Source organism: Vitis riparia, chromosome 6, assembly GCF_004353265.1.
Source record: "Vitis riparia cultivar Riparia Gloire de Montpellier isolate 1030 chromosome 6, EGFV_Vit.rip_1.0, whole genome shotgun sequence".
NCBI classification, from domain to species: Eukaryota; Viridiplantae; Streptophyta; class Magnoliopsida; order Vitales; family Vitaceae; genus Vitis; species Vitis riparia.
In genome coordinates, this window is record NC_048436.1 from 22320954 (window position 1) to 22346344 (window position 25391).

General features: G+C 34.6%; 2 protein-coding genes across 3 annotated transcripts; one reads left to right on the forward strand and one right to left on the reverse strand.

Moving 5' to 3' along the window:
• Positions 1–73: 73 nt before the first annotated feature.
• LOC117917152 (peptidyl-tRNA hydrolase, mitochondrial) lies at positions 74–7200 on the reverse strand. Of its 2 annotated transcripts, XM_034833403.1 has the most exons (10): positions 6957–7200; positions 5948–6014; positions 4462–4677; positions 4285–4369; positions 4128–4195; positions 2934–2984; positions 2772–2845; positions 810–868; positions 641–717; positions 74–441 (listed from the first exon to the last, which is right to left on the reverse strand). In XM_034833403.1, the coding sequence occupies exons 3-10, from the start codon at positions 4567–4569 to the stop codon at positions 310–312; spliced, it is 654 nt and encodes a 217-aa protein (XP_034689294.1). In that variant the 5' UTR covers positions 4570–4677; positions 5948–6014; positions 6957–7200; the 3' UTR covers positions 74–309. The 2 variants fall into 2 exon arrangements, with proteins under 2 accessions (XP_034689294.1, XP_034689293.1); XM_034833402.1 differs by lacking the exon at positions 5948–6014.
• Positions 7201–11338: 4138 nt separating this feature from the next.
• Positions 11339–24012, forward strand: LOC117916015 (importin-5). The gene is made up of 20 exons (XM_034831812.1): positions 11339–12673; positions 13217–13420; positions 16633–16737; positions 16855–16920; positions 16998–17162; positions 17556–17630; positions 17721–17875; positions 18398–18533; positions 18632–18701; positions 18788–18915; positions 19023–19079; positions 19800–19985; positions 20118–20210; positions 20941–21026; positions 21122–21188; positions 21269–21335; positions 21419–21555; positions 22261–22352; positions 22473–22539; positions 23316–24012. Exons 1-20 carry the CDS (start codon positions 11444–11446, stop codon positions 23478–23480), a joined length of 3351 nt encoding a protein of 1116 aa, XP_034687703.1. The 5' UTR covers positions 11339–11443; the 3' UTR covers positions 23481–24012.
• Positions 24013–25391: the final 1379 nt, after the last annotated feature.

The window sequence follows — 25391 nt, forward strand, 5'->3', positions numbered from 1 at the left end:
TGATTCAGCATGATCAAATATTTGGATTTCTTCCTGCAACATACCATAAATAAGAAATTGTTTGGGTTTCATCTTGTATCATATTCAAAATTCCATATAAAATTAGAAAAGGAGGGTAGTCAAATATTAGCCCCTCTTTCAATATTCCTAACCCTAAATTAGGTGTATTTCGATGGAAATATCGAAAATATCATGAATATTTTCATTCTTGACATGAGATATAAAGAATCCAAACACTCATTTACGAAAAAAGAAAAAAAAAATCACATGCTTTGTGGATAAATTTACAGAAAAGAACGCTTGAAGATGTTATGTCTGCATGTTCTGCACTCTTATATGCTTGTACTTTTGCTCTGTGTTGAAGCATCTTGCACTCTCTGTCAATCCCTTTGATGTAAGGAGCTTCAGTACACCAACCCCTTCTTGTAAAGCAGCATCAATCTTAAGAAACACAAGGAATACTGTTATAGTTTTTACGAAACGAGGAAAAAAGAAAGAAGCTGCCCTCAAAAAAGCACAACAAAGAGCATACAACCATGCAAAATCATAGTAGAATTGGATAACAAGATGGGATTCATGTTGGAATATAGGTTTTTTCCTTTTCCCTTTTTTTGTTTGATTAAAAGTCATATAAACTTACTCGTTCTCGAGCTGTTGCACTGAACTTCTGGAGCAAGAATGCTTTGGGATCCATTTGACCAGGAGGCTTTCCAATACCTAATGAGAGGATGTTGATATTTAGTAAATGGAAAAAGTTTATTTGAAGGAGTGGAAGAACATTGCATATGGATTTGGGATTTCAGACCAACCAATTCTTAGCCGAGGAAATTCTCTGTTCCCTCGAAAATGATAAATCACGCTCTTCAACCTGTTACAGCAAAATGAGTAAAATCAGATGCAAAATCACACAAACAACCCTTGTTCTCAACATAACCCAACTCTCTTCGTAGACAAGCACAAAGTAAATAAATATTCTTAATTTGTTTTATTACATACAAAAGTTTAAGGATTTCTATGCTAATTCAAGAAGAAAATGAAGTGTCAATTTGGAAGTGTGAACCTGTTGGATCCATTTATTTCCTCTAAGATAGCTTTGTATCTGAGAGTCAAGTGGAATTGTTTTCAATCTCCTCTTTGCCTATTGGTGCCCTTTGAATACCCCCAGTGAACCTAAGGTACTAAATATTGTTTGATCACCCGGTTTCCAAATTAGGAAAATGAGTTAAGGCTTGTGTACATTCGCATTTTTCATCACATTAGACATTATTAAAAGATGTCTTTTATAAAACATTTGGGTATTGAGACTAGTGTTCCAATCCATTCAGTTTTTAGATCAGCATACAGGACCCCAAGACTTTGTCAACGTCCTTGCACAAAGATGGGACAAGGATTGGTGGATTTTGGCACTAGTTTTATTTTCTTTAATGCAGTCTTCTACCTCCTTGCATGTTTCTTCCCCTTCTATCATCTCATTTCTTGTTTTTTATAAACATACATGTTCCTATATGCCTCTGCAAGTCTTTTTAAACTCACTCCTACAAATGCAAACAAATAGGAGCCGTGCTTTAAGACCATTTTTATGAACATTAACTTCCATAAACAATTAAATTTAAGCACCCATACAAGTATCATAGGAACATGTTTCATCCATTAACAGCCAACAACACAAGCCCACATTCTATTCCTCAAATCCTGTACCAAATCTGGCTTAAAGAATAAGATTAGACTCCAAAGATCTTTTGTATTTCACCCTTTTCAAAACAAAGCTCAGCAGAGAAACAGACTACATTTGGATGTAGCATGTCAAATAGTTGAGCACTTGAGATCATCCTGATATAAGTTGAGCCCGTAAGTCACAAATCAAAGGGCTTATGAGCTATCTTATTCCATCAAACATCAATGCACCATAAAACAGAAAAATTCAGAGTTCCACAAGAAGTTTCATAAAAAAGCACAAGGCCCAGCCTAACATGATAATCGTTCTTGATGACCTTTGGATGTGAAAATTTAAGCTGATCATAGTGAGTTATTTTACCCATATTAATTGATAAAACTGATGAGGCAACCATTTCTAACACTAATTCATGTAAAAGTAAAATCCGTCTTCTTTGATCAGAATCCTACACATTCTAATAGTTTACCCAATATGCTCACTGTACTTGATGATAACCATACTGACCCATATTAATTGATAAGACTGGTGATGCAACCATTTCAGATGCTAATTCATGGAAAAGTAAAATCCATCTAGCTTGATGACATTCCTCCATGTTCTAATAGTTACCCACACAGATACAGTAAAGATAAATTTTATCTATGTAAAATAAATGAGAAATGAAAATTGAGTTCCAATATTTATAGAGAAAAGGGAAGAAATTCAGTTTCCACCCATGAGGATACCATTTCAATCATAGTTGAAACCAGGATTCGAGCATTTGAGACACTAAGCAACTTGAAAAAACGAGATTGGGAACCAGGCCTACATGCCAAGATTTAGGGTTGAAACTTGAAACAACCAAACAACTGAAAAGCATCCCAATTTCAAATCCATTTCTAAACCCTAAGCTGAACCTTAAATCATCCACTTGATGGCATACAAGCGAACTCAAGCATGCATTTCCAGAACAGAAAGCACACAAGCACATGCACATCAAGTGCCTCTTCGTCACAATAAAATTTTTTTTTGCATGTAATAGGAAAATAAAAGCTCAATAAAGTATTGTCGTTTCAGTAGTTCTATAATTAAGTATGCAAAGCATCTTTCTTCATACCCATTGTGGTTTCCATGGCCTCCTTTGTGGTGAAGACGGAGCACCCCACATGGCAAGCTCATGTCATCATGAAACTACATCCACAAAATTTAAGTTAAATAATAATAGAAGCAATTAAAAAGAAAACAGAAAGGAAACACTATTAGTCAATTGAGAAATTACCACAACCACACGATTAAGAGGTAGCTTATAATAAGCTGCAAGTGGGCCAGCCTGGAGTTAGATGAAGAAAAACAAAATTATAGCATCATGTTATAGAAATTTGTTGAATAATAAACTAATATCCTAATAAGGACACTAAATTTTCTATAAAATTTATCTGCATTACAATCTTCAAAACTTAGCATTAAAATCAAACAACATAAAGTTTCGGATGACTTATTGATGTTCCTCTATAAATAAGAAATATAATCAAAGAAATAGATGCTGTAGAGCAGCTAGTGGCCAATTCTACAGTTAACTGAAAACAAATAAAAGGTGTTGCATCACATCCATCTCTATGTGAGGTCTTATACTTCTGTTGTTATCAATTTTATTTAATTTCATAGGTAGGAGAATCAATTAATTTTTTGAAAATAACAAGTCAAACTAACACCAAGTATTGTTTCATCATGCAATGTTTCGATTATGTATCAGCTGATAGTACTAGTGATACAAATTGTGAACTGTCAAAGTATCATCATATGTTTGAGACAGTTCATCTAAATCTAGATTTTTATTACCTAAAGATCCATCAATCCTGCCATAAATGTCATAGAATCAGCCAATACTTCAAATCATGTGACTAAACAATTTAAACCATAAAATATAGCATGTTATTATCAAGCATAATCAAATGGATAGAAAAGTAATGGTTTACAAAGAGTCTCAATCTCTGTGAATAAAAGAAAACTACAATAACATACATGAAACAAGTTTAAGTGCAGTGAAACTATGCCACCACCCATCTCTTCCATCTTCCTAAGCATTTACCCACACCCTCAGTTTATACCATGTATATTTTCTCAGTACACTAAAACTATCAGAGTGATCTCTATTTTACCTATCAGAAACATAAAAGTATTATGAAGCTCTTTATTTTAGTGATAAAAAAATAAGCCTTAAAAGGTACCTAATTTGCAATTATGTACCTTGCCCTTGTTGCTGATAGTGGGACACTAAGATAATGGAATAACAAGTCCCAGTTATGTGAATATATTTCTCGTCATTTTAAAACAGTTGAATGGTAGTCAAATTGAATCATACAGCCAGATAAAATAACCATTGACAATAGCAGAAACTTTCCTGGGAGGAAAGTAATTAAAACTTTAGAGATCAAAACTCCAGAGATTATGAGGAAATGTTTCGGTAACTTACTGATTCACCACTCAAATTCATGTAAGTCTGAGGCTTTGCGAGGAAAACAGGAACATCGCCAACAAAACCTGAGACATAAATAAACAAAATTTAATGATAAATGCAACAATGTACTGGAATATTTATGAAGAGCATGAGTGGAATGAAGCTGACAGACCTTGTCCAAAGATTGCTTTGCAATGAACTGTGTCCATTGGAATCCCTAGTGATTCAGCAAAGGCATTGATCATCTCAAACCCCACCTACATTGAGCGAGACAAAAGGGGATTTTAAAGTTAACTATTACTAACACATTGATTTGAGAATTTTCACAGATATATAAATTGTATCTGACATTGTGTCTTGTTCCTTTGTATTTATCCCCAGGGTTGCCCAAGCCCACGAAAAGCCACGGTCGAGGAGAGGCAGTGCAGAACAACCGTCTAGAAAACCTGTTCAGCATTTCCAGTCTCCTTTAATTCCTTCCACTAGTCTGCAACACCATATCTCAGCAAAATGCTTCCATTCACCGTTTTTCTTTATGAAACTTTTAGATTTCTGAGAGCGATTTCTGAGAAAACAAGGGAGGTCAAAGTTTGAAGAAACAAAGGATTACAAAAATCCATGGTTTACAGTAATCCATTCCACCTTAGCCTTTGTTGCTTAACCTAATTAATTTTACCCAAATTCAGTTGGTCGAAGCCATACCCTACAATTTATGAGTAATTTTGGTTTAATGGAGAATCCAAACCCAATCTCAGAAATTTAACCAACCGCCAAAGAAAAAAAAAATTCCTGAGAAAAAGCGCCTAATCTCAATTCTTAATCATAGAAACCCTACCAAACTTTGAAGAGATCACAGGCTCACTGACGAACTTCCAACAGAATAAAAAATAAACACATCAAAATCTAACCCCCAAAAAAGTTCAAATAAAAGGGTCAAGCATCAAATAGCTGTGCGCCTTCAAAGAAATCGAGCAAATTATGGCCTTGTAGCTGAATGGATGTTATTGGTGGCTATTTTGGAAGTGTTCCTTCTGCTTTGAAGGCAGCAGGACACGCCAAAAGCATCAATTTTTAGGAAAACACTTGTTGAGCTTTGTTTGGACACTAAGGGACTGAGAGAAAATAATGATATAGTGGATTCAGAAAATAAGAAACTCACCCCAATTGGCTTAGGGTTTCAAAATTTTCAAGTGCCAGAAGGAGGGATGGGAATCCAATTCTATTTCCCTTATCCGACAATGGAATGACATTGTTTCAACTAGAGGGGAAGAGGTCAAAATGATGTTATAAAAAAAAAACCAGCATTTCGACTAGGACGTGGGAAGGGAAGAAACAGAGAAAATAAAAACCATGTCGTTTAGAGTGCAATTTCTTCTTGGTTCTCTGTTTTTATAGCATCACTAAAATATTTTTATTTTTTATTTGATATCACATAATTCAGTGTGAGAAATTGAAGAAAGGGGCCATGAGATTCCTTGAAAAAGATCCAAACATGTTCAAAGTTCAAACGATCCAAACCAAGTTGAGAGCATTGAAGCTTATCCACCTGAAGCACTCACTCCTACTCCTATCCTAATATAGAAGCAATGGTCAGAAGATTCAATGAGGAGGGAGGCAGTCTTGAACTTTCCTCAACCTCAATTCTACTATAACTACCAAAATGAAAATTTATTTCTTATACTCTATAAGCTCAATGGTAGGGTTTAATTCAAGGTGGTTGGTAGTTAGGACAAATCTCAAATAAGCCTCTATTCCTTTTTGGTGTTTCAAAACGATATGCATAAAGGAGTCTATCATGGCTAAACAGAAAAAGGAGAGAGTGCTTGTATCATTACATCATTAGTAAGAAATGAGCTTTGATACATCTCTTCCCTGAATTCTCAATTATAGCATCTTCCTATTCTGCAACAGCGAGAAAGCAAGCTATATAAAATTAATGAATTTGATTTTTGAAGAGTACTAGAAAAGCATTTTCACATCAATTTGTGTTAGTAGAAAACCCTTAGCATCCAAATGTGCCTTGCACCTCTGAATAGTCCCATAAGGTTTATACTTCATTCTAAAAAACTCATTGGTTGCCTACTACATGCATACCCTCTTGATATGGCACCAAAGACCATAAGTTACTATTCGTAAGAGCTTTGCATTCCTCAACCATTGCTTCTTTCTACTTAGAATCAAGTAAAGCCTGATTTATAAATGATGGCTCCATGGAATTTGATTTACACACAGAAATGGTGGCAGGATAAGCTTTTGCTTTGAAAATACCAAATTTTGAACGAGTATGCATGACATGAGTTAAAACAACAAATTTAGAAGCAAGTAAACATTTAGAAAGTGGTTCTATAGGTGAAGAAGAAGTCGACTGAAATGAATAATCAGGTTACAGTAATGTAAAATTTTGTGGTTCGAAGGGAAGATTTTGTGGCTCTGATTGACTGACTAAAGGAGGCAAACCAGATTGAGTAGTAGGTGAAATACTAGAAGAACGATGATGCTGCAAAGAATGTAAACAGGGATTATGAGAAGAGCTACCAATTTCAAGGCTTGATGGACTGTTTGTTGAACCATTTGATGTACCAACACCTAAGTTGTGAAGCTGAGATTGATTCTTGAGGAATAAGCTAAAAGCCTACGGAAAATTGGTTTGAAAATTAGTCGATTCGGGCACGAGAAGGAGTGGAAGCAAAGTTGGTGGAGACTGGAAAGCATTCTTCATCAAAAGGTTATTATTAATCAAATTTTCAAATTCATCAAAAGTTCATATTTTCAAATTTGATGACAGAAAATATAAATAAATTATTAATAAAATTAAAATAAAAGGCAAAGGGTTAGAAAGAATACCAAATGACCAGAAGGGGAGTCTAATATCTGTAAATCCGGTTCTCGAGTTTTAGCTCTCCAATTCTCCAATGCTGCAGTTTCTCTCTCAAAGAAACAGCTTCCCAACAAACACTCCCCCTTCCCTTCAAAATTATAAATTACTTACAGTGCCTCAGAGAAAAGAAAAGAAAATATATATACAGTGATCCTAAAAAAAAGGAGAACGGGAAAATTAGAGAGGAGTGAGTGAGAGCCGTCCCGGCATCCCCACTCGAACCCTAGAGACGGCTCCTTTTATATCCTTCATCCAAATTTAACCCTTGGATCATCCAAGCTCCAAACAAAAGCCCAAATGCATCATTCTCCAAAGCAAGCCCAAAGCAATGAAGCCCAAATTGCAGTGATAGTGAGCTTAAAGCAATCGAAATAATGAAAATAATAAAAGAGATAAAGGCCCAGGCCCAAAATAATGGATCTAAGCACAACCGAACACGTGCTGTGTAACGATCAAAAACATCTTACACATTTTCTCGCAGAATAATAATATGAACAGAATAGTGGTGGCATAACTAGCATGGGCTGTCGACGATGAGGTTGTAGGATACGCTACTAGTAGCGGCCATGGATGGATGATCGGATGAAGGTGAGGAGTGGTCATGGAGGAGATGGTGCGGAGAAGCGACGCATGGTGGACCACGGGAGGAGGAAGAGGCAGTGGCGATGAAGCGACTGTCGTCGGTGTGGCGTGGAAGTATGATCCGTGGCGCGACTGCGTTGCTCGTGGGGAATGACGACGCTGCCGATTTCTGAGACAACAAGGAGAGGTGGAGGTGGCGGCGTGGGTCTGGTGGCTGTCGCCAGCTGTGGTGCCGCGTGGAGATGGGACAATGGGTTGGGCAGTGACGGAGAGAGCGACTGGTAGTGGAGGTGTCGCGATGAGGTGAAGATATCGGTATTGGTGCCGACTACGGCTTATGGCGCCGAATCCGAGAGGAGGTGCGTGGCCGTGGAAGGGAGTGGAAAAGAGAAAGAAGAAGAAGAAGAAGGAAGAAGGAAGAGGACGGGGAGCTGGCTGTGGCGTGTTTAATTCTTTCTCCAAATATTTGTTTTAGGATATGTGCAGTGAGAAAAGAAAAACAACGGTTAGTGAAAATAATTTTTTATATTATAAAAAATATCAAATATAACTAAAATTAATTAAACCTTTATGTCTTTTTACATTAGTTGATACCTCTTACAAACAAATGTTTATTCTCTTCTTTTGACCAGATCAAAAGTTGTATTCTAACAAAATTCAAACATTAAAACAAGTTAATTTTTTAAAATTGTCATACAGTGTTTTTATAAAACAAATGCTCATATGAAAATTTGAAATGTTTTTAATTTATTTTTTATATTTTTAAAATAATTTTTATATGTAGTGTGTTATTTATATTTATATTTATATATTTATTTTTTAAAATAACTTTAAAAGTAAGTGAGAATAACTAAAAATAATTAAAAAAACATCGTATTTTTTTTTTAAGTCATCAAATATACATACATATATATATATATTAGATAACAAACAATTATTTTTTAAAATGATTAACAAATAGAGTTTAAGGTTTTATTTGGAAAGTGTTTATAAAAATTATTTTTCTTATGATATTTTATATAACAAAAATTTATTCAATAACTTTTTTTTTCTTACCTAATTTCTATATATTTTAAATATGTTTAAATTATGCAATAAGTTATTCAATGTTTAATTAAATATTTTCAATGTTAATTTTGTTCTTTTTGCTATATGTGCTTTTAAGAAAGTATTAAATAACAATTAAAAAAATGTCAAAGGCATGTTTGGTCCCCAAAGGTAGCAATAAAACGGGGAAAATTAAGAAAAATGTTTTTTTGTTTTTTTTTTATATTATATTTTAAAAAAATATTAAAGAAAATCAAATATAATAAAAATTAGCTGAAAACTAATATATTTTTTAATTATTTCATAATTATATTGAATAATTAAAATAAGTGAAATAAATTTTAAATAATATATAAAAACAATTTATTTATTGTAAATTTATTTATTTTTTCCTTTCATTTCACTTTACTTTCTATTTTATATCCCTTGTATTTTTCTTCAATTTTGTAGAGAATCAAATATAACTGAAAGAAAAAATAATTTATCATACTTGATTTATGTGAAAATTATATATTAAGAAAATTAAATATAATTAAAACTAATTAAAAATATATGCATTTTAAAAGTATACAATCTCCATACAAAAGATAAAAAAATAAATTAAACTAGTTTCAAAAAACAAATAAAAACAATTTATTATTATTATTTTTTTGTTTCCTTCAATTTTTTTGTCAATTTCCTTATTTTTTATCACAATTTCTCTTGAATTATATTTGGTTCCCCAAGCGTAATAATGTAGGGAAAAATAAATAAATAAACATGATTTTCTCATAATTTTATCATAAAAAAATAGAGAAAAAATCAAATATAATTAAAAATAGCCGAAAACTTATGGGTCTGTTTGGTTGGTGTTTCCAATAACTATTTTATGTTCTTAAAAACAAAAAACACTAAAAACTTTTTTGGTTGAAAATTTTGTTTTTATTTTTCTTGTTCTCCGCTCGATATGTCACTTTTTATAAAACAAAAAAATGTTATTGTCCCCATTTTTTTACTATTTACTGAACAAAAAAAAGTTATAAGGTAACAACTGTTTTTCATGTTTTTTTCTTCTCGTTTCTCAGTTGTGTTATTGGAATGAGATCTAAGTTTTTTTTTTTTTTTTTTATTATGTGTTGTTAGTTTTTTTTTTTCTTGTTTGGATGTTGAGAAAAGTGGGGAATGAGAAAGAAAAAAAAAATCTCTGATTTTTCCCGGTTTTGATTTTTCTTGAGTTGTTTTATTTAAGAAAAACAAAAAACTTACTTAAGAATATGGAAGAGAAAGAAAACGAGTTGCTTACTAAAAGGGTTTTACAGGTGATTTTTTTCTCAATTTTGAAGAAAATGAGAGACGACAGAAAGTAAGGGTAGTAATATGTAAATAAGGTAGTAATATTGAGTAGAGACTTTTCTCAAAATTGGAATGGTCGTACTATTTTTAAGAGATGAAGTGAACATTTATTGGTCAAATCACATTGGTTGATAAGATATATTGTTCAACACAAATATGACACCATCTTTTTGGGAATCCATGGGAAAGTGACCATCTTCAAACTTCACCTTACTTGCATTTATTTTCATGTCCTATTTATTTTATTTACAGGCTTGTTAGCAAAAACTATTTTTTTAAATTCAGTTTTTAAACACAATTTTTTTTTCTTCAAAACACAAAAAACTATTATTAAAAACTGTTTTCCAGAACGGTTTTAAAAAACAACATCCAAACAGACCCTATATATTTCTAAATTATTTAATAAAAATTAAAATAAGTAAAACGAGTTTAAAACATCATATAAAAATAATTTACTGTCTTTAAATTTATTTTCATTATTTAAAAAAAAAATCTTTTTAATTTTCTCATCTAATTTAATTATCCAGCATTTTTCCTCAAATTTTTTGAAATCAAACATAACCTTCATTTTTTCAACATAACAAACTTGAACGAAAAAAAATCCAAACGGGACCCTAACAACGGGTCGCTAAAGTAATAATAATGTTATTTGAAATATAGAATTAGAAAACAAAAGAAATATATTTAGTGGACCTTCCTAATATACGTACTTTCAATAATATAAACTATATTTTCAAGAAGCTCTATGGGAAAAATGATGATCGAGGTAAGTTCTTATCTTATAAGGGTAAGACTGTAATTATCTTAACTATAATACATGCTTTTGGCCTCTTTTGGAGAAATATGAGCACACAATTATTTTTTGCACATAATGATTAATTATCATATTAGCTTAAGATTTATCATCCTTGTGTCTTTGTCAATAACTTTTTTTTTTTTAGAATTTATTTTAAAAAAATAAATTTAAGGTGTTTGCAATTCTTTTTTCTCATTTTAAAAAGTGTTTCGAGGAATAATTCAAAACATTCTAAAATAAAATTTTATTTATAAAGAGAATAAAAACACTTTGTAAAAATGATTTCGAAAAATAATTTGTAAAAATGTAAATGGATATTTTATGAAGGTGTTATTGAAAACAAATGAAAATGAAGATGGCATTTGAATATGTGAGTGGAGAACATGGAACAAAATTATTTTCTATATTTGAATTATAGTTAAGGAATATTTTTAAAAATTATTGGCAAAAATTGATGTATTCTTTCTAGAATGGAAATTGGATTATCGTATTGATATGTAATTTACAGCTAATGATCCACTCAAGCTCTGTTGCCCTAATAAGCCCCACTCTCCAAACACTCCCTTATTAAACCCCCCAAACACGCCCTTCATCTCTCTCTTCTGTTCTCCTCTCCTTCTTCTATTCTCCTCTCCTCTCTCTCCCTCTGCCTCTCTTTCTCTGCGCCGGAGGCATCGAAAACCCTAACTCGCAGCCATGGATCCCGAGTCGACTCAACTCCAGCAAGCTCAACTAGCCGCTATCCTCGGCCCCGATCCAGGGCCCTTCGAAACCCTAATCTCCCACCTCATGTCCACCTCCAATGACCAGCGCTCCCACGCCGAACTCCTTTTCAATCTCTGCAAACAGTCCGATCCAAACTCGCTGTCTTTGAAACTCGCCCATCTTCTTCAGTTCTCTCCTCACATCGAGGCTCGAGCCATGGCCGCGATTCTCCTCAGAAAGCAACTGACTCGGGATGATTCCTACCTCTGGCCGCGGCTCAGTGCGTCCACTCAGTCATCGCTGAAATCAATTTTGTTAGGGTGTATTCAGCGGGAGGATGCGAAGAGTATTTCGAAGAAGCTGTGCGACACCGTTTCGGAGTTGGCGTCGTCGATTCTGCCGGAGAACGGGTGGCCGGAGCTGTTGCCGTTTATGTTTCAGTGCGTGACCTCCGATTCGGCGAAGCTTCAGGAGGCGGCGTTCTTGATTTTCGCGCAGTTGGCGCAGTACATCGGGGAAACCCTAGTTCCTCATATTAAGCATCTGCACTCGGTGTTTTTGCAGAGTCTGACGTCGTCGTCGAGCTCCGATGTGAAAATAGCGGCCTTGAGCGCTGCGATTAATTTCATTCAGTGCTTGTCGAGTTCGGCGGACCGGGATCGGTTTCAGGACTTGTTGCCGGCGATGATGCGCACGCTAACAGAGGCGTTGAATTGTGGGCAGGAGGCGACGGCGCAAGAGGCGCTCGAGTTGTTGATCGAATTGGCCGGGACGGAGCCGCGGTTTCTGAGACGGCAGTTGGTGGATGTGGTGGGGTCTATGTTACAGATTGCGGAGGCTGAGAGCCTGGAGGAGGGGACGCGGCATTTGGCGGTGGAGTTCGTGATAACTCTGGCGGAGGCGAGGGAGCGCGCACCTGGGATGATGAGGAAGTTGCCGCAGTTTATAAGTAGGCTTTTTGCTATATTGATGAAGATGCTGTTGGATATTGAGGATGATCCAGCGTGGCATAGTGCGGATAGCGAGGACGAGGATGCGGGTGAGAGCAGTAATTACAGTGTTGGGCAAGAGTGTTTGGATAGGTTAGCTATTTCATTGGGTGGGAATACGATTGTACCTGTTGCTTCAGAGCTTTTGCCGGCATATTTGGCTGCGCCGGAGTGGCAAAAGCACCATGCAGCTCTGATTGCTCTTGCTCAGATCGCAGAGGGCTGTTCAAAGGTATTGGAATTGTTCTTTTCTTTTTAATTTTGCTTTCTTTCTTCTTCTTCTTCTTCTTCTTCTTCTTTTCAGAAGTACTTTGATTAAAATCTCATAGGATTTTCTTGGAGTTGTTCTTTTCTCTTAAATTGTGCTTTTTTTCCAAAGTGCTTTTATTAAAATCTCATAGGATTTTCTTGTATTCTAACTGCTCACTTGGTGGAGTTTATCCGGAATTTAGCATAATTATGGTAATTGAGTTTGGTTGTGAAGTATTTAACCCTATTTTCATTAAGGAAATTTATTTACTACCTTTGTTAAAAACACATGCTTCCCACACTAAGGAAGGTGAATATTTAACATTTTGGAGTATGGGTTGAAAGGTGGTCAATTTGTTTTGAAATGAAAGGAAACAATAATGGGAATACACTGTTAATATGGGTTGTTAGTATATAGGTTGTTAGTTTGTCTGTGTTGCTTGTTTGTTTGTATTTATTAGAAAGAAATCATAGTAGTCCCTACATGCTACTGTAGTTATTCATTCTGGCTCTATTTTATTTTCAGGTAATGATAAAAAATTTGGAGCAAGTGGTGACAATGGTTTTGAATACATTCCAAGATCCTCATCCTCGTGTCCGATGGGCAGCTATTAATGCCATTGGGCAACTGTCCACAGACTTGGGCCCAGATTTGCAAGTTCAGTACCATCAACGAGTGCTTCCAGCTCTAGCTGCATCTATGGATGACTTCCAGAATCCACGGGTGCAGGTTCGTAATTTTTTATGCGTGTTTTTGTCTATATCTTAACCAGTTACGAATGTTATCTTGCTATATTTTAACGGGCAACAAATTTTATCTTGTTCTCATGGATGCAAACTATTACGTCGTTATCTTATTTGTTTGTTTGTTCAATGGCTACATTATGCCTTCTAGATGCTGAGTTGCTTATATTTTTCTCTTTTTGAATTTTGTAAACATAGTTATAATTTTTATGTTTGGATCAATCTTTATAGCTTTTTTCTCATAGACAATATGCTTTTCTAGTTTTATTATCTGTAATGGGTGATTTTGTCCATCTAGGAGTCTGGATATTTCGGCACTTAGAACTAAAATAGGAAATGCCCCCAAGAGTAGTGAATAGGTTCTTTATAGTTTAGTTTACTGGACTGTGGTTGCTTTCCAATATTTGAATTTTTTGCCATCAGAATAAGTAGGTATTTCTTATCAGGTATGCTGGTGGTCCTTTTCAAATCTCTTTACGTATTTGTTAAATCTTGTTAACACAACATAACTTATGCGTTTTACATCCAATTCCATGAGATGAATTGTGGCAATAACTGATTATGCTCTTTATGAGGTGAGAAACCTAAAGGGAAATGTAATTGCCATATGGATTATTTTATAACAGAAGATCATAGTGGGAAAAAACAGCATGTGGGAATCGTGGTATGGATGTATTTGATTGAGTTGTTGGAACATTATGCTTTAGTTTTGAACGATAGCGGGTTTGAATTTTTTTCCTCTTTAAATTTTTGGAACATGGTCTGTTCAGAATTTATGGAGAAAAAGATATCTTTATTTTGGGTTTAAGTTCTTTTTGTCGGGGTGTTGGAAGCATTTGCAAATCAAGAGGACTGCCAAAGGCCTAATTGATTAATGGATGATATCACATTGCAAAGGGTGGAGGGTTGTATACTTGTATCATGCAAGATGTATCTATTCCTGTCAAATCAATAGGAAATGTAGGCTGTATTGCACGATATAAAATATCGTGCTATATATTATTTCATATCATGTGATATAACATGACACGTTTGCACAAGATAATCCAAACCGTCCCTTTTCTTTTAGGTTTTCCCTCCCTTTATATCGTAAGTTTTCAAATAGTTCTCTCCAAGAAGCTTCAAATCCAATTTTATTTTGTTCCATATCTTTCTTTACATGGAAGATATTTTTTTGGACACAATTTTGGAAGGATTTCAAGTCTTTTTGAGGTTTCCATTAAATGTAATTTTCTTTCTTTATTTGTTTTTTGTGGGTATCCTCTGGGTACCTTTCATTTTTCTTCCCTCTTGTATTAAAAATGAGTTGATAAAAGGTGCTTTTACACGCTTATAGTATCCTTTTGATATATTGATTGGCCAATTTTTGTATGTATGTGTGAAATATTTTCATGTGTGAAATAGTTGATAAAAGGTGCTGCACATTTTATATGTGAAATATTTTTTTCTCCTATCTAGTTTCTAACATTCCAAAAAGACTTATTAGATACATGATATGTTTTACTAGTTGACAACCATGAATGCTATGGTTACTGCGGTAGAGAGGAAAAAAGATGGACAGCACTTGATGGGGATTTAAAATTGTATTTTTGGGCTTTTAGAGTGATAGATTTTAGCTCCTTTTCTTGAGTAAATTATTTATTTTTATGAAGTTTTGAATCAACTTTTTTTTTTTTAATACATTGTCTTTAGAGAAAATATTAAAGGAAACAAAGTGGGAAATTTGAATGGCTAAATTTTATTGTTCTAGAATGTTAACAATTTAGTAGTAGACAATATGATTGTTAGAAACTGCATAGTCTTGTTTCTTTCAGAATTACCTGATTGTATTTTACTTTGATGGAGAATGATACCTTGTTGGTTTGCCAATCATGGAGTGCATGTTATGCTGGAAGTAACTTTTTTGTTTATTTATTTATTCATTATTTCCTTTTTTGAAGATCTAGTTAATTGCATCATAAATTTGTTTTATGCCTTAATATATCAAACTACAGGTTGGATTGCCATGGTGATTGAACATGTTAGAACCAATATGACTTTATCAAATAAATTACATAGAATTAGGTAGGTCATTCATTAGGGAATTGGTTGCTAGAGATTTTGGTTGTAGCTGTGACTTTTTTGTTAATAGGAAAATAAAATTTTATTAGAAGGCGCCTAGCAAAAAGGGAAGTACACCATGAACACGGGAATTATAAAAGGGTGTCAAATTGCTAGAAAAGAAGATAAAAGGCCTATCTAACTCCTCACTAAACAATGAATGAAAGATGGATAATGACCCTGAAGGATGCCTCGAACAAAGATCTGAGAAAAGACTCTTTCACAGCTTAATCTTAAGGGTTCAATTCTTACAGATTTTGTAACTCCACTCATGCAATATGCTCCAAGACAAGGAGGCTGTTCTCCACTCCCTTTTACTCTTCTTGCCCAAGAAACTCCCTACCAACTAATTAAAACCATCTTCACCAGCCAAGGGATCATCCATGAGATTGTAGAGGGAATACTAGTTTTACCACAATGAATTAGGATCTCGTTGGACAATTCCTTGTTGAGGTTGCACGGGCAACAATGATCTTTCTTCATAAAGTGGTCCGTCGTAACAATCTCTTCCTACACTCCTCATGTCAGCCCACTTTCGAAGGAGTCCTTGCATTCCGCTCCCCCTTAACAAGGAATGAACCACATATTCGTGTTCTGATCTCTTCTAGATCTGTTTTCCATTTTCTTTATTATAAAAGATTTGGCTGCCAATTTAGTCTTTCTGCCCCATATTTTGTTTTCTATATGTCTCTTAAATATTGGTTTATGTATTGACTTTCAAATATGTGCTAAATATCCATCTTCTGAGTTATTAGATTTGTAGTCAAATATTTATATAGAATTCTACAGCAAACTTCTGACTGTAAAGGATTTTTTTTTTTAAATAGTTTTTGATATTTACATTGGAAAAAAATTATACGGTTCTTTTTTCTTTTGACATAAGTGGTTTTCTTCCTGACCCCACACCCTGCTTTATACTTAACATTATTTTGTGTGCATGTTAAACCTTCAGTCAATTGGCTACATTTTTTGTTGAACAAACAATTGCATTTTGCTTCAGTGGCTCAGTGCTCAAGATTATTTTATTTTTAATTTTCTCGTTCTTTACTTTGAATGATAGTTAATAATGGTTTTCCATTGTTGTTCGAATTTCTACAGGCACATGCTGCTTCAGCTGTGCTCAACTTCAGTGAGAACTGCACTCCAGATATTTTAACGCCATATTTAGATGGAATTGTTGGCAAATTACTAGTACTTCTACAGGTATGACAAGAGAAGAATCACCACCATTTCCACAATACAAACATTCAAGTAGATGCAGTAATGTAAACCCTGTGGATAACATCTTTATCCTTAATATTATATTATGTTGTTATCCAGAATGGAAAACAAATGGTGCAAGAGGGGGCCTTGACTGCTTTAGCATCTGTTGCTGATTCATCTCAGGTATTATATATTTTAAAATATGCTTCCATTATGGTTTTCTTATAAATGAGCGGCCTAACACTTTTGAGTATCAATAGGAACATTTCCAAAAATACTATGATGCAGTTATGCCTTATCTAAAAGCAATATTGATGAATGCAACTGACAAGTCTAACCGCATGCTTCGTGCCAAAGCCATGGAGTGCATCAGTTTGGTTGGCATGGCTGTTGGAAAAGATAAGTTCAGGGATGATGCAAAGCAGGTAAGTTGCATCTCAAATTTTCATTTTAATTATATATATATATATACATATATGTATATATTTATATATGTATTTATGCCTGTGTTGGTGTCTATTTGATTGTTTTTATTCATGGGGATGAAATCTCTTGATCTTTGAATCATTTCCCCCCTTAGATTCTTCCCCCAGTTTGATTTTTCCATTTGAACTTGTTAGAATGTAATGGTTCTAATTACATATTTGTTTTTCCATTGTGGGTTGCGATTTCAAAATCTGAACTTCACAACCTATTGGTTTAATGCTAGATCAATGGAATATCTTTTTATTTTGCCATGCCTTTTGGTTTACAAGACAGCAAGAGAATTTTCACTCTTTTGACTCGGATTTTATCTTTGTTCTGCTTTATCATGCAAGGTTATGGAAGTACTTATGTCATTGCAAGGATCTCAAATGGAGACAGATGACCCAACAACAAGCTACATGCTACAAGTATGCTTGTGAATTATAATGTGTGGATCACTTTTATATCTTCCACTTGTTTCACTTCTTTGTGTGATGAATATTTAATTATTGCTGCAGGCTTGGGCCAGACTCTGCAAGTGCCTGGGACAAGACTTCCTCCCTTACATGAGTGTTGTCATGCCCCCTTTGCTTCAATCTGCTCAACTTAAACCTGATGTAACCATTACATCTGCTGATTCAGACAATGAAATCGAAGAATCTGATGATGAAAGGTTTGTTTTTTTTTTTTTCTTTCCTGCAGTTCATTTGATATCAACTGGAAGTTCAAGAATGTTGAGTACTTGTAGAGTAGGAAACTCTTAAATTAAAGTCAATTTAAGATTCAAATCATCAAGTATTTTCTCTCTCATCGGTGAAAGAAGACAACCTCAGTCATGACTTGCAATGCAGACACTTGCTGTGAGTGTTCATGCCTGCCTGTGCTTGACAACTCAGAGCACTCCTTTATATCAAGTTTTTCCATTGCCCATTCTTGCTAAGGTCTTGTTTAATTTGATTAACATAATTCTATAAAAAAGAGTGCTTTCTCCTGGCTTTCTATCATAGCTTTCATTTAATATCCTTTTCCTTTAAAAATGAATTTTCACCCCACTATCATCGCCATTTAATTAAGACGTTTTATTGTTATCAATGTTACTATCTAGAGCAAGGGCAATAGAGTGTTGTTTAGCCATAGGATCATTGTTGCTGAAGGATATTTGGGATTTTGCTAACAGTTTTTTTGTTCATTGCAGTATGGAGACCATTACTCTTGGGGATAAACGAATAGGGATCAAGACTAGTGTCCTGGAGGAGAAAGCCACCGCTTGCAACATGCTATGTTGCTATGCCGATGAGTTGAAGGAAGGGTTCTTTCCATGGATTGATCAGGTTGGTCATGATGCATCATATATGGATTTTCTCCTTTTAGGCTTCTTATCATAAAACATAAATGAAAATGCCATTGACCGTATTCATTTGTGGTGCAGGTTGCTCCAACTTTAGTTCCACTTCTCAAATTTTATTTCCACGAAGAAGTTAGGAAAGCTGCTGTTTCTGGTACAAACTTCTTGTTCTTTTCCCCCCCAAAATTATTGGGAATTTTCCAAGTTTTCTCAATGTGAAACGATTATTTCTGTTTCCAGCCATGCCAGAGCTACTGCGTTCAGCAAAATTAGCTGTGGAGAAAGGTCTAGCTCAAGGTCGTAATGAGTCATATGTTAAGCAATTGTCTGACTATATAATACCAGCTTTGGTGGAAGCTTTGCATAAGGTGATTGGTGGTTGTTATTTTCTAATGCATTATGTGCCAGATTTTCTCCATGTTATGCTGTGTATTTTTTTTCCTGATGAAGTATCTGGTTTGGAATTGGATTGCAGGAACCTGATACAGAAATATGCGCAAGTATGCTAGATGCACTAAATGAATGCTTGCAGGTTTGTCATAGCTTATAATGGGGATAAAACGATATGCCTATTTTTGGATCACAAACTTAATTGTATATGATTATAGCCTGCTGTGTCTCTCTGAGTTCATTCTGAATTACAAATAATTAATTTGGAGTTTTTCTAATATTCTCAGGGTAGCAATGTGTTAGAGTAGCTGTATCCCTTGTGTCAAATCATTTAGCACACCCTCAAGCACCCCCAATATGATGTGTTTGAGGCGTTGAGGCCTACTAAGAGAAAGCATATGTTTGGTTGCTTTAGGAATATTGGTTCAGAATAATTGTAGTGAATAATTAGGATTTCACCATATAAAAAACTGAAATTTCCATGTATATCTAATAATCTATACCCTCACTTCTTTTTCACCAGGACTACTTATTGCTCCTTTTGGTTTTTAATGAAACTATTTTTCAGTTGGAAAAGGATGGTTCGAGTTGTTAGAGACCAATATACCTAATTTTTCCTTATACTGGCCTACGTCTTTTCCTCTTAGTATGTGAGGTTCTGGGTCAAAAAAGTAGGGAAATAATTCAGGATCTTGAACTGGCTTGAGATAAAGCTTTGGTCTTTATAATTTATCACAACTTGAATTTTCTGAATGTTTCACTTGTATCGCTTCCTACTGATTGCTGATTGTGTGTTTTCCCCCAGCTGCATTTGATTGACGTCTATGATTATATCTAATGAACTTTGTTGCTCTTCTTTCAGATATCTGGACGAATTCTAGATGAAAGCCAAGTGAGATCTATTGTGGATGAGATAAAACAGGTGATTACAGCTAGCTCAAGTAGAAAAAGAGAGAGAGCAGAGAGGACCAAAGCTGAGGACTTTGATGCTGAGGAGGGAGAATTGCTCAAAGAAGAAAATGAGCAAGAAGAAGAAGTTTTTGATCAAGTTTGTCTTTCTACCGTTTATGATATTCAACATATTATTAGCATTTTTTTTTGCTTTTATGCCTGTCGTTTGTGTGTCAAGGAAGTTTCTACTATGTCTATGTTTGGCCTCACAAACTAACTTCTGATCCAGGTGGGTGAAATTTTGGGAACTTTGATCAAGACATTCAAGGCATCTTTCTTGCCATTCTTTGATGAGTTAGCTTCATATCTCACACCTATGTGGGTAAGTTCTACTACAAATTGCCCCTCCCTTTGTGCTAAGGCTTTTTTTTTTTTTTTTTTTCTAATAGGCACACGCGAAATAAAATTTATAAATATGAAAGGGTAAAATACAAAAAGGCTGAAATTAAGGCACGCCAAAGTACACAAAACTTGATTAGGGTGCCAAGCTTATATTCTTTAGTTGTTACTAGAAGTAGTGGCACATGTACAGTCAACATGGAATATGGAAAAATGAAGAGAGTATATGAGGTGATCAAAGAGTTGTAACTTGTAAGACATGGAGATAGAAGTAGAAGATTATAGGGAGAGCTTTTAGGATTGTGGTTTATTTATTCAAACCCATTTTACTTGGCTGTAGTGTTATCACGTGTAAAATTTATAATAAGGTTAGTTGGACATTTGAATTTATAATTAGATTGTGAGAGATGAGGGAGAAATCAAAGTAGCATTCACTTTATCCTATAGTATTCCACCCTATTATTTTTGTTTTCTTTTGGTTTTTGACATAGGTCCTTAAGCACAGGAAATATTCTAACTGGTTATGCATGAAACTGAATTACAATCCCCTTGATCAGCAAAATGTTCAAGTTAATGACAGTCTCTGTTGCAAGAGAATCCATTTTTTTTTGGTCCACTTTTTGCTGTGTATTGTTTTTTCCAATTTTTCAATGTTGAATTCTGTGAAGCAGCTTGACTTGCAGCATCATTCATTTTTAAATGATTTTATCCAGGGCAAAGATAAAACAGCCGAAGAGAGAAGGATTGCAATCTGCATCTTTGATGATGTTGCAGAGCAATGTCGTGAAGCGGCTCTTAAGTAAGTGAATATGCCCCTAGGACTTTTACTTTGTAATTTTGGTTGCAGTTTTGGCTGTTTATCCGATGTAATTGTTCTAAATGTGGTTGGAACAGATATTATGATACATATCTTCCTTTCCTCTTGGAAGCTTGCAATGACGATAATTCAGATGTTCGGCAGGTCTGCATGATTACATTGTAGTGGTTTTTCCCCTAAAGTTGCTGAAATTCTCATCTGTCCTACATGAATTTTATTTTCAGGCAGCTGTATACGGACTTGGTGTTTGTGCAGAATTCGGGGGTGCTGCGTTTAAACCTCTTGTTGGAGGTATGTTCTACTTGCACATTGTTGGGAAGTTAATTTCTTTTGCTATTGTCCTTTAACTAACAGTTCTTAGTTGCCTTGTTCAGAGGCTCTTTCAAGGCTAAATGTCGTAATACGGCATCCTAATGCACTGCAACCAGATAATGTAATGGCATATGATAATGCTGTTTCTGCTCTAGGAAAAATTTGCCAGTTTCATCGTGACAGTATTGATTCAGCTCAGGTAGTTTCACTTTTCTCAACCATATCATATATAAGCACAGGTTGATTATATTTTGTCATCATCTACTCATGTATTCCAAGAAAATTGCCTAAAAAATTGGCAGTACAGAACATTGGAAAATATCAACAAGTTGATTCAATGTGTGCATGTTGCAGAAGTGGTGATGGTGTAGAACATTCCTTATAGTGTGTTCTAGGAATAAGGCTGCCTACAATCAAATATCAGCAGGCCAGGGTTTTGGTTTTGGGGATCTATGGAGGGATTGGCTGAGGTTTAGAATGGTACCTACTTTTGATGGCTTGTGGGCCTTAAAAAAAATTATTTCTTTTGGCTCTTTGACCCTATATTGTAGGATGGATAATTTTAGTTCCGCAAGGAAAATTTGGGGTTTCACAAAGGTAGGATTGTATAGAAATGAGACTTAGGGTTAATGATTTAAAAAGCAACTGCTGATTAAGTGTTGAAAGTGTAGAGCTGTGCAGAAAAAAAGGTAAAGGTGATGAAGGTGAAAGAGGGAAAAATAAAAAGATGAAAGAAGATTAAATATTAGAAACTGAGGCCTTTTAGGAGTCTTATTTAGATGAATGGAAGCTTGCCATCACTTTAGAGGAAGCCATGTATACGTCATTAGCTAGTCTTGTTCTTTTCTACCATATTTAACTTTGTTGGCCTTTCCTCTGTCTTAAATTGTGCGGTATTTGACAGGTTGTTCCTGCCTGGTTGAGTTGCTTGCCAATAAAGGGTGATTTGATCGAGGCCAAAGTTGTTCATGACCAACTTTGTTCAATGGTTGAAATGTAAGGACTTAAAAAGTTTTTTACTTTTATGCATCCATTCTCCCATCTGTTTCCTATGGTGTGGTATATCTACCCCCATACAAGATTAAGCTGAGGCATGTCTTTTTCATTTATCTACAGGTCAGATAGGGAACTTCTGGGACCTAACAATCAATACCTTCCTCAAATTGTTGCAGTATTTGCTGAGGTTAGTCTCTATTTTTGGATTGATTAATCACCGATGATTGTTCTTTGAGATTAAGATATAAATCAGAGCATGGTATGATTCTCATCTCTCAAACCCAAAATGTGTTATATGTCAGCAATCATTGCTAGTAAAAAGCTAGGTAGTATTGGGTATTCCAAAGATGATCTTTCTTCCTATGTACACATCTGTTCAGTTGGTTTGAGGAGGGATATGGGGTTGAAGACCACATTCTTCAGAATGACTATTGGAAGGCAGAGCATTAACAAAAAGGGAAAGGGGATAAGAAAAAGCATGAACAGAAAAATTTTAAGATTTCATAATGCTAGCAATGGAACAATTTCCTATCAATAAGTGTTATTTTTTCATTTGATGTATTAGAAAGCCAAGTGGTGACACTGAGTTGTAGTTATTAGTTATTTCACAATAATCTAGAAGAGGAAACTCTTAATCCATCTTAAAATGTGGATCATGGAGGTTAGACATTCATCAGTGTCCTGGTATACTTCTATGGTCATCATTCAGGTCATCTTACCGAGGGTCTTATCTGTCCTGTCCACTACCTAGATGTTAATATGCATGGCACACCTAAATCCTTATTAGACGAGATTCATGCTTGTACTATTTGTCTACTACACATGACCATTACACTATTGTGTTTTAACTTGCATAATATTGTAATTTAGCAGTCACATTGCCATTATACAGTATGGTACTTTTTATGTTACAACTGATGGAAAAATCTTTCCTTTATTGATGAAAATTCATCATTAATGTAGGTTCTATGTGCGGGTAAGGATCTTGCAACAGAGCAAACCATAAGCCGGATGATTAACTTGCTGAGACAACTTCAGCAGACGCTACCACCTTCCACCTTGGCCTCAACTTGGTCATCCTTGCAGCCCCAGCAGCAGCTTGCATTACAATCAATCCTCTCATCTTAGCATCTCTCAACTGACAAAAAGGGCTTCTTGCTGTTCATGGAAGAACTGTTATGTCCGGTCTGGTCAGTCGGCTTGTGTTTAGTATAAATATAAATATATATTATTTGTTACCCATTCTTTTCCATAAGATGGTCCCATCATTCGTTTTTGCATTATGTTTTACACAACCTGGCGTCTGTCCGTTTGGTTTGAGCATGAAAAGCCAACAATGAGGATTGAAATGAACCCCCCTTTTTTTGTAGAATGTGTATATTACGAGTGTTATATAGTGGGTTCTTGCTTCCAAACAAAAAAGGAAAAAGGGAAAAGGGAAAAGGGGAAGGTGATTGTGGTTCTTGTGAGGTATTGTGAGTTTCTCTTTCTTTCAGTGGGTGAGGTCTGAGGATTGTTTGTGAGGCAATTCTTACAGCAGTTTTGGTCGGATTGTGTTTATTTGGTTTTACCTTTGTTTTTTTTTTGGGGCATACATTTTATTGTGAAATATTTGGACTGGAAAAAAAATCATAAATGGTGATTCTTTTCTTGCAGTTGATTTTTTTTTTTTCAAAATCCGAATCCTGGTGGGCAATGGCATAAGAATGAAGTAGAATCATAATCAGTACCCTCTGTTTGGAATTTTATTTATTCATTTGTGGTTGATGGTTAAGAGTTCCATGTGTATATATCAATGTGCCTTTCTCTGGTCTCTTACCACTGTTGGGGTGCTTATCTTTGTTGCCTATGGTATATCTGTCAGTGGGTTGATTTCATTTGGAGGCAAATGGTGCCCTCAAAACCTTGAAAGATCCGGATCCATTGGGATACCCCCTTCGCCTTTTCTCCTTTTAAGTTAGAAGCTGAAGGTTTTAAGCGTAGTATTAATATCACTCTATGTTATTGGTATGCCATAATAGAAATTACAATAAGGGGGTGTTTGGTACACGGGAATAGGGAGTGGGAATAGACATCTCATTCCTTTTCTCCCTCATTCCTATGTTTGGATAAATGTTAAGAAGACGGAAATGAAATAAAAAATTATTCCGGCAGAAATCAAATCCAACTTATGAGTCGGATTTGCATTCATTAAAAGTAGGTGGTATTCTGATTCATTAAACCTATTTGATAATATAAAATAACCTAAATTACTATTTTACCCTCTTATCTTGTTCTTCAAACCTGATGTTTATCTTCTTTGTAAAGGTAGAAATCCATTCATCATCCACTTCTTATCTTCTTTGCAAAGTTAGAGATCCACTCATCATCCAATTCTCTGCAACAAGTGATTCTTCCAAATTGAATCAATTAAACCTTCCATGATATTTAAAAAAAAAAAAAATCAATTTCTAATTTATAGGGTTTTGGATGTTCATTTTGATTGTTGGATTTAGGATTCGTCATTGTTTGCTGCAACTAGGTTCTGAAAACTCCCTTCTACATCTTCGATCAGGTTTACCTTATTTTCTCTTTCTTCTTCTACTTTTTTATATGTGTTTCTTCTTCTCTATAAATCGATTAATTTTTTTTTATTAATTTATGTTTGGAATCTTTGATGTTTCTTTATCTTGTATTAATGGAAACTGGAGAGAAAAATTGAAATGGTTGGAAAAAGATTTTTCGATTTCACGTGTTTACAATATTGAAAATTTTTAATGGTTAGGAAAAAAATAAAAAGAAAAAAACAAACAAAAACAAAACTTTTGGTTTTTTTTCCCCTTTGTTTATTATTAGCAGGGTCTTCCTTTCCTAGTTAAAGCTATGGATTCAAATTTTATAACTACTTAAGCAAGACAAATTATTCAAATTTTTAATAAAAATAATAATTAAATATTTGTGCGATTTTTTATGGTTAATTTTTTATTTATTGAGTATATATATATTTTTTTAGTCTTATTATTTAATAACAAAAAACCTCTCAAATTTTATTTTTTTTAA

Coding starts and splice junctions, on each gene's coding strand:
- LOC117917152 (XM_034833402.1), bottom strand. CDS start 4,569: ATGCTGAACAGGTTTTCTAGACGGTTGTTCTGCACTGCCTCTCCTCGA. Junction 869..2,771: donor GGCCATGGAAACCACAATGG/GTATGAAGAAAG, acceptor TTGCTGTAACAG/GTTGAAGAGCGTGATTTATC. Junction 718..809: donor ATTTCCTCGGCTAAGAATTG/GTTGGTCTGAAA, acceptor TCCTCTCATTAG/GTATTGGAAAGCCTCCTGGT.
- LOC117916015 (XM_034831812.1), top strand. CDS start 11,444: ATGGATCCCGAGTCGACTCAACTCCAGCAAGCTCAACTAGCCGCTATC. Junction 17,631..17,720: donor CAACAAGCTACATGCTACAA/GTATGCTTGTGA, acceptor TTATTGCTGCAG/GCTTGGGCCAGACTCTGCAA. Junction 21,336..21,418: donor GTTTAAACCTCTTGTTGGAG/GTATGTTCTACT, acceptor TGCCTTGTTCAG/AGGCTCTTTCAAGGCTAAAT.